The 13,094-nt window shown below is 33.1% G+C and overlaps 1 protein-coding gene across 1 annotated transcript in view; it reads right to left on the bottom strand.

Moving 5' to 3' along the window:
- MATR3 (matrin 3) overlaps positions 1–12,872 on the bottom strand; it is a 23,825-nt gene extending 10,953 nt beyond the window's left edge. Inside the window, exons 1-8 of the mRNA XM_004697019.3 lie at positions 12,817–12,872; positions 11,886–12,022; positions 7,157–8,243; positions 2,780–2,841; positions 1,724–1,765; positions 1,290–1,402; positions 981–1,033; positions 345–470 (exon numbers count right to left, since the gene is read on the bottom strand). Coding sequence (XP_004697076.1) covers positions 345–470; positions 981–1,033; positions 1,290–1,402; positions 1,724–1,765; positions 2,780–2,841; positions 7,157–8,068 — 1,308 coding nt within the window. The 5' untranslated portion in view covers positions 8,069–8,243; positions 11,886–12,022; positions 12,817–12,872. The remainder of the gene's footprint in view (positions 1–344; positions 471–980; positions 1,034–1,289; positions 1,403–1,723; positions 1,766–2,779; positions 2,842–7,156; positions 8,244–11,885; positions 12,023–12,816) is intronic.
- Positions 12,873–13,094: the final 222 nt, after the last annotated feature.

Raw genomic sequence — 13,094 nt, forward strand, 5'->3', positions numbered from 1 at the left:
TGCCTGGTTCTGCATCATCCTCATGATCTGGTTGGACCATTGAAGCCCATAAGGTTTTTCACTGGTTAATTTTTGCAACAAATTATTTTTTCTAATCCATTTTTAATCTGGAAGCTCAATTTAAACCTGTTCCCAATGCCAACAAGTAAACCTCCACCAACAGACAAGTGGAAGCTCTGCATTGAACTTGAATCTCCAGCATGAAGATGAGAATTCAATAACCTTAGACCCAATAGTAATACTGAGTATGTCCACTATATTTGATACATTCCATAGGTTTAAGATCAATAGTGCTTAACATAGAATCATTAGCATACAAGTAGTAAGCTTATTTCAGCTCATACCTCATTGATTTTATTTAGAATCAGATGATTTGAAATGACTCCAAATGGCTCCACCAGCTGTAAAAGTTGGTACCTCAGGTTTTTCCCTCGCTGAAAATCCATGATATGAACAACTCGGCTAGTTTCCTAACAGTAAGGGAAAAATACAACTCAACATATCTCTTCAAATGTAAAATGCAGCAAGTTTTACGTTACAATTTCAGTCCATAAATGAGAACAGTATGTAAAAACAATGTACTTTTTGTATTTCAGAGAATTTAAGAACTACTCAAGTCAAATGCCTCAGGAGTAAATTTCTGATTAGTTATAATACCTCAGAGTTTCAGGTAAGTCTCTGTACTGATTTTGAAATTAACCATCATGTACATATGTGGATATGTATTATCACTTATGTAGAAACTTTATTATTACATATGTACACGATGGTAAATTCAAGATCTCTTGAATCAAAGAGATCTCAGTACTATGGTATTTGACAACTCGATTAAAATCTCATTAGAGCCTGATGGTTTTTTCAACTGTAATAGTTTTCCTACAATAAGGACAGTAATATAGATATGATTGGCCAGGGGTTAAGATCAATCAAATCAGTCTCAAAACAATAAATACAGTAAAAGCACAAGCTATATTACTAACCACTCTGCCTTTCTGCATGTGTCTTGGTCCTTGCAGGTTTCCATTTCCGGCACCTTCAAAGAGGGGGAAAGGTTTGTGTTTTATTTTTTTCAGTCTTACAGTAACTAACAAATGTGTTTGCAATAGTTTATTTTAATATAGGGGACGGGAAAAATACCTTTGAAAAATAAGGATATAATATGCCTATCATGTCTTGCCATGCAATGTTATTTCTCAACAGCATATCAATTATCCTTTTTTGCTCGTAATTTAAGATAAAAGTTCAGGGGGAAGGAGGCAGACAAGGTAGCATGTATTTTAAATAATCACCCAGATTTCCTCTTGGTCCAACTGCTGGTCCCCCAAGATGAAATGAAGGAGGTGGAGGTCCCAGAATTCCTGGTGCTGGGTTTGTAGACTGCTGCAACATAAATGGATCACCCCTAGAAATGTGAAGATATAAAACATAATGAATGATGTTCATCATAATGAAAGTGTATCAGAAATAAGCAAGATGGTTCAATTGCCCCTACAACAACTTCAATGCTGGGACCATTGTGTAAAGAGAATGAATTAAAAAATTCACAATAAAAAAAAGACTACACGGTATTTTTAAAAAATTCAATCACAGTGTATCAAACTCAACATATCCAGCAAGAAATTCTGAAAAGACCTTTTGGTTTACAAAATGTAGAAAATTAAAGCTGAATTCTTTACACTGATTTCTTCTTGAGAAAAAAATAGCTTAAAATTTTTAAACTTACATGGTATGTCCCGTATCATTGTCAGGATTCCATTCAGGGTAGCTTTAAAAAGACCAGAAAATTAACTTTAAAATAAAACTGTCCTTTCACAAAGCAGACCTTTGGCCTCTACAATAGAGATTATTTATTATTAAAGTTATGAGACTAGTATACAGCAAGTTCATATATAGCTGGCTCCAAAGTTAAGAAATTTTCCAGAAATTCAAATTCAAATGATAGACCTGTTCAATTTTACTGAAAATGTTAACATGTATGCAAAAAGATAATTTTCTACATTTGTTAAATCGTAAGGAACAAAAATGCTACATGAGAAGAACATGGGTCTTTCCCCCCTCCCAATATTATGTATCAACAAGAGTTGAGTTGTAGCACTAGAAAGTAAATTTAAAAAAAGAAATTTAACCTAAACAAAGCTTTGTATATGTGAAAATGGCCATTTCAGAGAGCAATGGCCATTGTGTGCTATCGTAGAATGTTTTAATTTTATCCTAATAACTTAAACTTAAAACCAAAGGAAAAAACTATCTCAAAGGATTTTGCTTGACAATCCGCATGTATATTTTAATGGCTTTTTTCAGCTTCTGCATCTTCTATATTTTTAGAATAAGTTTTATTGAAAGTGATTATTAGGAGTGATTCTATCCTAGTTATCAAAAATATTCTTAAACCTACTAAGTACTCTTAACTTTTTAAAAAGTCCGGCATATACTTGAGTGTAAGCCGACCCGAATATCAACGGCGGCACTTAATTTTCCCACAATAACAGCATTAAAAATGTGCTGAGAAACTAGGCTTATACGAGTATATACAGTATTTATTTACCCTGGAATACTAAACAAGGTATTATCATTATTTTGCCACCTTATATTCAATTTGAAGTTCGAAGTCTAAGCATTTTATTTGCAATTAGTATGGCCTGACTGCTATCATCAACTATACAGCAACAACATTGTGGGCATTAAAAATAAATGAGAACATCAAGGGGGGGGGATAAAGAAAATCAACGTTGTTCTTGGTTGACAGTAAGGGTGCTTTAAAGTTATGTCAAACTCCTACATTTCAAGAAGCAGCTGGCATCTGCGGCTGTGACTTGCTCCATTGATATGTTGACTCCACTCCTGCAGCAAAGTAAATTAGCAGAATTAACAACAAAAAATAAAATATTTCACTCAAATTCTAGGGTAATTTTTATGCAGTCACATAAGTTTTACTAACACCTGCCATTCATTAAATTATATTGATTTCATTTAAAAACAATTTCTTTGAATCCTGTTAGCTTGATCCTGCCCTCAAATACGCTACGCACATTCTTGGAAAAACTGGGTAATTTGGTTAGTATACTAAAAGATCTGATAGGGAAAAGATATAGAGTATCAAAAGATGAATAGGAGTAAGGGATTTTGAGGTCAGCAAGGTAAATTAACTTGTTATGGACCAAACTAAAGTATTCGTGCTATATTATTAAAACTGTCCACCACTTTGTAGGACTTTAAGGATAAAATTATCAATGTTTGGAGCTAGTTTTCGAGAATATATATTGTAAATCTGAGTAACTACTGAAAAACCTTTCATTTAATCATACTAAGAGTACTACATACTAACATGCAGTGAAAAATGCACTGTGGTTTATAAAATTTTAAATGATTCAATAGAAACAATTTTCCTAGAAAATGCTCCTTTCCTTATGGGAAAACCTAAGTTTTTGTCCTATGACCCTAAAATTTCAGAATGATCATTTTCAAATGTAAATGGGAATTATAATTTTAATAATTTGTGCCTTTTTAGTTTAATGCATAGAAATTTTCCCGTTTCTTTTTCTTTTTTGCTTTAAAGGGGGTAAATGTGTTAAAAACAAAAAGGAGTTAAACTTTTAGGTTAAGTAAGAAGTGTTAGAAAAAGTGAGTTTTGGCACCAGTGCCTAGGTTCCATTCCCAAAAAAAACTGTGGCTTAATATTATCAGAGGGTGGTTGTGCAACGTAAAAATTTACTATCATCAGAACATTGACATGCATGTAGAAATGTTTAACAAAAAATCAACAACCCCAAACAACTATTATTATACTGCCTACAAATTGCTTTTTCTTTTGTTTTAACTTATTAATACTGTTATAAATTTCCACAAATTGAGACACCTTTCAAAACCCCTGTTACCTAACACAATTATATTTGGAATATAAAACGGGTCAGGCAATTTAATAAAGGGAGTGACACGGGTTAAGATAAGATACCCAATCTTGAAATGGCTTGAGAAGGTTATTTTATAAGCAGGATCCTAATTTTTAAAAGCAAATTTGTATTACACCGTTCACGTACATTTCTATGCCCGATACTTCAAAAAGTGTGGGAAATGGAATCTTTCCACAAACTTTCTGAAGCTTGCTCACAGAAAGAACTAAAATCCCGCAGAAGGACTGATATGGAATAGATTTAGACATAATGGTATTTTCTCAGACTTCTGAGATGAACTATACTTTGGCCATGCATCTCAAAACTAGGTTGTCTTTTTAAAATAAGTAACTCAAAAGAGATCTCTTCACTTGGCTCTACAATCAGGTATGTGGAATACCATGTTCCGACTTGCAAAGAAAACCTTAACTTGGAGGTCACTTTTAAAAAATGGCTGTAAACAGGATGTTGCCATAGGTAAAGTTCACAAAATCCAGAAGAGAATTAAATACCTACACTTAGAGTATCAACTAAAACATCCTTGGAGTAGTAGTTTTGAAAAAGTGAAAGTTTTCCTATTAAGTATGCTTCAATTTGAGACAGAAAGGGTAAGCTTGTAGTTTAAGAGAAATTACTTATACCCCATGCTCTTCAGAGTTTCAAACTCCTAGTAAAATTCGAGCTGGTTTTTCTAAGTGCTACAGAGCCAAGATCAGGAAATGAAGATATGTACCTCCCAAACCCATCCTAATCTGTATTACTAATAACATCCATTCTCTTACTGTTTAGTCTAAATTGAGGAATAAGAGTCAAGGGAATTAAAAACAAAAATAACTTATACCCTTGAATTCTGCATTGACTATCACTAGATTAGTAAAGAATAAGGATTCCATTTTTAAACTCAGAGGAAAACTACATTCACCTTAATGTTTTTGAGATATGAATCAAAAGCTACATAAAGGAAGGATCAAGTAGAGAAGCACTTCTGCAAGGGAGGAATAAAGAATAATCTAAGGGCTTCCTTCTAGAATAGCACTAAGAGGAAAAATATGAATTCAAGTGACAAGACAATGAGAGGGCTGTGGTGGGCAGTTTTATTTACGTGAAAGGAATTTGAGGGAAGTGTGAATTGTGTGGAAAAGCAACCAGCCTTCTAAAATGATCTAGGAAGAAATAAAACCAACAACATCCCTAAGTCACTTAAAAATGTAAAAAATAACCTTTATGATGGAAAATTAAGATATTTTCAACCTAAATTTCCCTTTTTTATAGTAAGAACATTCTGATCATGTAAGCTTTAGTGCTACTTCTAAGTAAAATGAGCAGATTTTCCAAGTTATGCAGCAATACCAGAGAGCAGGATTAAATGTTTAAAAATTTTTCACTGTCTACTTCCACCACAGGAATTTTCCCTAAAATCAGTTTCTATATTAGTTGCAAAATACGATGTCTACTCTTAAAGGTTAGATGTTTTACTTTTTAGTCAATTTAGCAATGTTGACAGAAAGAGAACATAAGCTGTAGCCAGAAAACTAAAAAATATTAAGCAAATCCAGGTGCTTAAAACTTAAAATTCCCTGAACTTATAACCATAAATGTCACAAATCAAACAAAATGCCTCTAGAATAGGTATGAAATGCACTCAATATTTTAAAATGAGTATGAAAGCCAGTTAAGACCTGAGCATTTTTACAGGCTAAAAAGTACTTCCCTTCCACTGTTGTCTTAACTCTTGAATTCAAGTTTCATCAAGTGCTTTAAAATCATTTTAATTTATAGCCAGTCTTCTTCATAAACTTGAAGGTGGTGAAATTGGGAGAATATACATCTTTTCTCTGATGAAATTCTGTCTTGGTTCTAATGCACTATGCTTTTTTTTTGCCCAGGCGTTAAGTTTACGTTATGAAGTAAGCTTCCACAGTCAGCTCTAGTGACCCATGATGACTCCCAACAGCAATTTTTTTTAAGTTCCTTAAAATCAGTTTTGACACTAAATTTAGCAATTAAAACAACTTATTTTGAAATAGTTTAAAGATTAAGAATAATCTGTAAATTCAAATAATCTAAGAAGTCTCTCTACTGAATTCTTGAAACCAAAATGTAGTAAAGACATAATAGAATTTCAAAAATAAAATCTCTAGTATATATAATTTAGGTTACTTGAAAATACTCACTAAAAAGTGAACTTCAAAGGATAGATTTGAAAAGAACATGATCTTACTGTAGAATAAAAGCCTGTAATAGTAACCATCAAATTAATCTCATGGTAGTAACATGTTCCAGTTAAGTAGAATTATATAACAAATCACGAAAAATGATGGTTACCGATCAAGCTAGTTATGTGCTAAAGTTGACTTTAATTCAACTGCACCATGTACTTAAAAAAATATCAATGAGAATGAGTAACACTGAAAAAGTTGAAAGAGAAAGGATAACATATTCACAAAAGGGCATTTTGTAAAAGTTCCCATTTTGCCAGATGTGATATGCTATGGAGAATTAGATTTTTTGGTTGTTCACATGACTACATCAGAAGTCTATACCTAAATCAGAAAAAGAATATGCTTATGAGGAACACAGAGCAGGATACGGTAATTGATTTTTCAAAGTCTCTAATGGGATAGATGCAATATGGGATACTTAAAAAGTGAATATTGAAGTATGTTTTTAAGAAAGTTGTGGAAAAGGAGGAAAAAAAATGATGAAAAATTTCATACTATGAGAGTTTATGTTAAAGGGAAATTAAAAAAGGAAGAATGAACTAATCTAAAATATGAAACATACTGACACACCAGGGCTCTACATTAACTCTTTCCCTGTAGCCACAGATAAGGAAAAAAAGAGAATTGTTCAAGAATACATCTTTACTACATACAAATCAGCAATCAAGACAGATGGAAAGCTAAATCTAGCATCCTGAATGGCAGAGCACATGGACTGCAAAAAAAATAAAAATACTTAAAACAATTCAACAAAGCAGACAAAAAAACCTGCTTAAATATGATTAAGAAGAACATAGTGATGCCAAAAACCAACAAGATAATCCCCATAGATGAGTTTTGTGGCCAGAAGTAATCTAGGTAGACTACATTAATGTAAAGCCCTGGTTTAAAATGCTCGAAAACAATTACCTTTCAAATAAAGTACAAAAATTCTTGATCAACTCAATGTCATCAGACTACAGAAATAGAGTAAAAGATATAAGCAAAAACAGAATAGGCACTACAATGTAAAAGAAATTAGAAGAATCTGTTGCATTAACTCACCTTATTAGAATGCACTGGCAAATCACATATAGAGCACAGATGGGGATAACCCTTCGGTAAGAGTCCATGGAAGTCTTCAATATTGCTACTTGGAGGAGCGCCTCTCTTTTTCTCAAAGAGAGATCTCTCTTGTAAGGGGCCAGGACCACGTCCCATTCTCTCATACTCACTGTCAAATTTATGATAGTTATGCGAGGTCTCACCAAAAAAAGAATCATCCCTACACCTTTCTCTATCTCTTAATCTGTCATCTTCATAATCCATTCTGTCATAATAACCAGATTCTTGGGAACGACTTCCATGGTCATAATCAAGCACTGGGTTGAGACTAGGACCACGATCATCAAAACTATCTCTTCTAAAGTGCCTTTTTTCTTCCCAATCATCCCTAGGTACTCTGTATGGTGGCTCCCGTGTAGCAGATCTGCCATCTCTACCATAACTCAATGTAGGGCCTTCTTCAGTTCTCCTCCTTTTAAGCTGTAGAAGGATTTGGGGCAGATTCTCAGGAGTAATCTTGTCCTCTGGATAACGACTCAGTTCATCTAAGTCTCTAGCAGACAGACCAAAGCTGGCCAAAATATTACTGGCCTGGTCTGCATCTCCACGGTGTTGAGAAGATAAAGGGAGTGGACCTCTACTTCCAATGTTAAATATAGACTGCAAATTATGGGAAGAAGTACTAGCAGAAGACAGTGCACTATGAGCTCCTTGTTGATTCAATGAAGAACTCATTCCAAGATTCATTAAACTAGCAAGGCGTGCAGTACCCTGGTTCATCCTTCCAAGAGATGCTGGCATACTTAAAGACTGGGTAGCAGCAGCAAGAAGGCCTATTCCTGCTGCAGACAGGTCACGCCCATGACCCTGTGAGTCCCTACCGAGAGATGACTGCTGGAATGACTTGGACATTGTAGAACTATCTCTTGTCTATTGTACAGATTAAAAAAAAATTTTTTTTAAGATGGCCAAAAAGAAAGCTCACACTAGAAAGTTAGGTTAACTTTGCTTCAAAAATGGTAACGCCAAGAAAAAGGATCAATAAGGACGGTAGACTCTTCTTCAAGCTGAGAACCAGCAGACAACTCTGTAGAAAAATAAGCAATTTTAGTCATAAATCCCTTTAAGTAGATGCCGTTTTTTCAGAAAAAAAACTTATGCATCATGTTGATTAAAAAAAAACCATTTAAGATCTCAAACTTACAAGGAATTTATTACATATTGAAAACAGATTCCAGAGATATGCAGAGCCTGCATATATTTAAAAAATAGTTTTTTGTACTAAAGCTTAACTATTAAAGGGAACTTCATACTAAGTTTAAAAACATTTAAATAGAAGGGTTAGATGTCTGAGCACATAAAAATTTCCAATAAAAATATAGATGGATCTTTTCTTTTATAAGAATAAAACACACCCTATAGTATGATGTTTAAATTCCAGAAGATTAAAAACAAAAACTAGGTAAGCAAGTCAAAGATGAATCAATTGTATTCTGCTTTGGAAAATGAGACCTATTATCACTATCAGAAAGAACCTCATAAAAAAATCACAAGTAAACGAAGCTTAAGTGTCAAGTACCTGCTATAAGATCAAAGACCAAACACAATATTTGAGACCTTTAATACAGTAAAATAAATTTAAGGTGAAGACAGATGTAAGAAAAACAAGTCACTTTCTTCAGGTTAAGAATTTCTACCCATATTTAAACCATGTAACTGTCATCTTTGTTGCCCATCCTATACCAGACAGTGCTCATTTCATATCAAATCTTGTAAGGCAAGGAGAAAGAAGTCTGGTCAGTGCAGGAATAGGTGAGTGATACTCCAAGAAAAACCTGGGTACAGGAAGCACAGGTAATTTAAAGAAGTAACTCTCCCAAAGTTGGCATTTATCAATGCTTATTTTAATGCTGTTGGGTACAGCACCTCTAGAGTTCCAAACAGATAAAAATGAAAATGAGATCTTATGGTTAGAGAGATTTCTGTAAACTTCCTGAAAGAGTAAGTCACCTGGAAAATTTTTATACTGAATCTGAATGAGCTCAAAGATGTCTTTCAGGATGGAATAATTTTCAATTTCTTCCTTAAATTATCATTTTACCTTATAGTTTACTCTACTTACGTAAGAATTTACAACGCATTTTTGTACGATTCTCATGAGTTAAAAGATGTATAGAACAAATGTCCTCAATGAAACAATTTTATAATCATAAATGCATACATTTAACTCTGAAATTGTTTGCATAGAATTCTATTACAAGCATTGTCCCAATTTAATTGCATACATTTGACCACCCATACACCTACAATCTATTCAATTTTGTGATAGTAAAAACAGTGAATTTTCAATAGTTACAAGTCAATCCCACTAATGAGAGATAAAAGGATACACTGGATGAATAGTGTTAGGAAAATTAAAAAAAGTTACAGGTAAGAAAGATTAGATTTCAAAAAAAGATGTAATAAAGTTAAAGACACAGAAATGCTATCAGAGGTGACTAGTGTTACAGAAAATGTTTTTGCACAAGAAAGATGAATTTGAGAAGACACCAAAGAAACTAGTGCTAGATCCACTATCTAAAACTACTTAAGGGTTAAAATAAGATTGTAAGACAAGAGTAAATGGCCTGCTTTAGAAGAAAGTTTTCAGATATGCTATGTAAATGCCATGTAGTGTTGAAATAACTGTAAAAATTGGTAGAGTAGCACCCCTAAAATATTCAAAAGTTTACTTTAAAAAAACCAAAAGTTGGGTTTTCTAAAACAAAACAAAAAAATTCAAAGTACCCAGGTTGTCATTAATTGCAGTTTTGTTATTCATGTTATAGCTCAAGTTTTCTATTACTGAAAAGCTTATCTTTTCAAACTATTCTTTCCCAGCAGGGAATTATATAATTATATGAAAATTTTTAAACATCATATTTTAAAGGAATATGATTAAGATTAGAGATCTGCTCCCCCACCCCCACCCCGTAGCTCATATGAGATCAGTGGATCTACAGAAGGAAATGTTAAGAGAAGTAAAGGTATAAAGATGAAAACCTTAAGACAAGACAAAATGGATGTCAGCAAAACTCAAGAAAAAGGGCAACATAAAAATGTAAATCTCATGACAGTTTGGAACCCGGTAAGAACCTTAACATTGAGAGTGAGTTCATGTAAAATACAGTTGTGAGTTCATGTAAAATACAGTCATTATTAGTAAAAAAGGACCTTAAATTCTGCGGTTGGACACAAATAAGCAAATCCTTAAAATGTTTTATTAGAGCAGAGATTTCAAACACAAGAGTATTGTAGAAAGAAACAGGTCCTTCATTATCTCTGGCCAATGTTGAACATTGTTGTACTGCAACAAGTCATTTTTAACAAGCTCATTTAAACAATTCTGTTTAATAACGTACCACAAATTATAATACCATTTTAAAAATAGTCTCTCTGAAAGAACGAATCTAGAAAGCAGTGTCAAAATACAACTTACTTCAAATTTATACATTCATCAATGGAGTATGTATCACTGCAAAATACAAGCTCCTCTAGTGAAAACCTCGAAGTGCCCTTAAGGGTTACACACTGGGTTGCTAACCAGAGATGAGGCTTTCTGCTCCCATAAAGGTTTACAGGTCTACTCTACCCTATAAAGTCACTAAGTTGGAATGGATTCGATGGCAGTAAATTATTAAAAACCAAGAAGCATTAAAAACAAAAAAACCCAAGTTACCCTAATTAATGTGGTTTTCTAGAGATGTTCAAATTAACTTAAGACCTTAAAACTCATTTATATAGACAACTTGAAAGAAAAACCAAATGGTTGTTGATAAATCATCCCAAAAATGGAGGGAAAAAAAATCATCCTAAAAGTGTCAGGTTCTTGTTCTTGTTCAACATCTAAACAAATACTGTCTTTATGTACAGTTAAGTGAGTGGGAAAATGACGTCTTTAGTTTTTATATTTAAAAGGCAATTAGAACAGGACAAAAAAATCTAATCTTATATGTTTCATGTGGTCACTCTTGTGAATTATAACTATGTACCAAATATAGTTGGGGTAGCAACCACATAAAAACAATACAACTGGTATTAAATTATCAATCCTAACCATGCCTATCAGGGCAGAGTTTGTTCACTATCCTTTCAAGAAGGCTTGAGTTTTTCATTACTCACATCAAAATGGATTAAAGACCAAGCACCTCTTTTCAGTTTATGTCTGTGGCATTTTTTAAATTCGTACAACTTTCTCCAAATTAGTCTTCTCACCAGTATCATTCTCATATTAATTTTTCCATATTTATTAAATGTCAATAGTTTTACAAAGAACTTAACCAACATAGCTCCCATTTCAACTTAGAAATTTCATTTTATTAGTTGCCTCAATATATTTTATAACTTATTTAAATGCTTAACTTTAAAAAGTAGACTATCTGAGAATTTAGAACTATCTGAGTTCTTACTAGAATTTAAACTACTCAAGAATCTTGGTATTGAATCTGTGTTCTTCAGTACCATAATCTCATTTTTGTGTAGCATTTACTTTTGGGTAGCTGGGATTTTAAAACAACTAGTAAATAATTTAAATAGCAAAATCCTCAGTTCTATTCCGTTTTACTAAGGCATTATGTGCACCACGACACAACAGAAAGATGAAGTATTATAAAATAGTGCCAGGAATGTTGGGGTAAGAAATTTTTTTAGAAGTGTTCTAATATAATTGTTCTTAAATCCACTGACAGACCTGGACTCAATTTCTAGATCACTTCTTGGTCTTTAGGGTCCTAAGAGTGTTGCAGTGCCTTCAGCTGCTGAGAAGATAAAAACTTCATGTTAATCTGTAGTAGGGATTCCTGTTCAGACTTGGAATATTTCTTTTTCCTAGGTTTAAAAAATTTTTTTAGTGACTTTCAATTATTCAGGCAGTAAATATTTTCAGATAAAAGCTACAAAGACAACTGATTCAAAACCCACAAACAGGAGAGAACATTACCCCCATTTGCTGACACTACTGACTCTAATATGATCTGATATAAATTAGGCTTACACTTAAAAACTAGTGGTTTCCCTCAAAGCTCTACTCTATGTCTTTAAAATTTTCCTCCTTCAGTTAGTTGCCACAACATTGTACAACTCTATAAGTTGATATAAAAGACTTTTGCAGCGTGAATTTTTTTCATTTTAATTCAGTTTACTACAATAGCTATTGTTTCCTCCCATGTAAAATGGAAAAATGCCTAGGCTTTGTTAAGGTTGTGGAGGATTACATCATGTCAGCACATAATAAGCACACTAGTAATCTATTTTTATCTAATTTGATACTCGCAAGCAAAATAAATACAATTTCATTTTTACATGAGAAATTATAGGTGCCAAGACTAATACTCAGACATTTGCACTGATGGTAAAACCTGTGAACACCAGAAATCAATGCAAGGAAAATCTTTGTCATGAGGAAAATGCAAATATTTTCACTAATACAGAAAAAGTGGTAAGACTGCAAAAATCTAGAAAAATTAAGGTGGTCTTGTGGAGCTCTAACTCTGACATTTCATAACATAACATTTCACTTTATACCACTTGTTTATATTGTACTCCCTGTTTCAGATACCAACTTTAATGTCTTATCTATTTCTAGTCAAAGCTAGGACTCAAAATTGAAATTTATCACCTACCTTTGCAAGACCAGATTTGAAAACTTGTTAGTATCCTTGACAGGTAAGATTGGTTTCTGCTGAAAGTAGAAAAATCTCTTATTCTATATTGCCAATCTGTCAATTACTTTCTCAATCTTGAAAAGGCCTCTGCCACTCTAGTCCCTCTGCCATAACATTACTCCAGATTCTCAGTCTTTGGGGTCACACCTCATCACCTTCCAAATAACATCTTGAATTATAACTCCTTTCACTTGCCTGAAACACTTATAATGGTTCTGTATGACTTACCACATGAA

Source organism: Echinops telfairi, unplaced genomic scaffold, assembly GCF_000313985.2.
Source record: "Echinops telfairi isolate 266 unplaced genomic scaffold, ASM31398v2 ScPeMD7_7469;HRSCAF=8507_0, whole genome shotgun sequence".
Classification (NCBI taxonomy): Eukaryota; Metazoa; Chordata; class Mammalia; order Afrosoricida; family Tenrecidae; genus Echinops; species Echinops telfairi.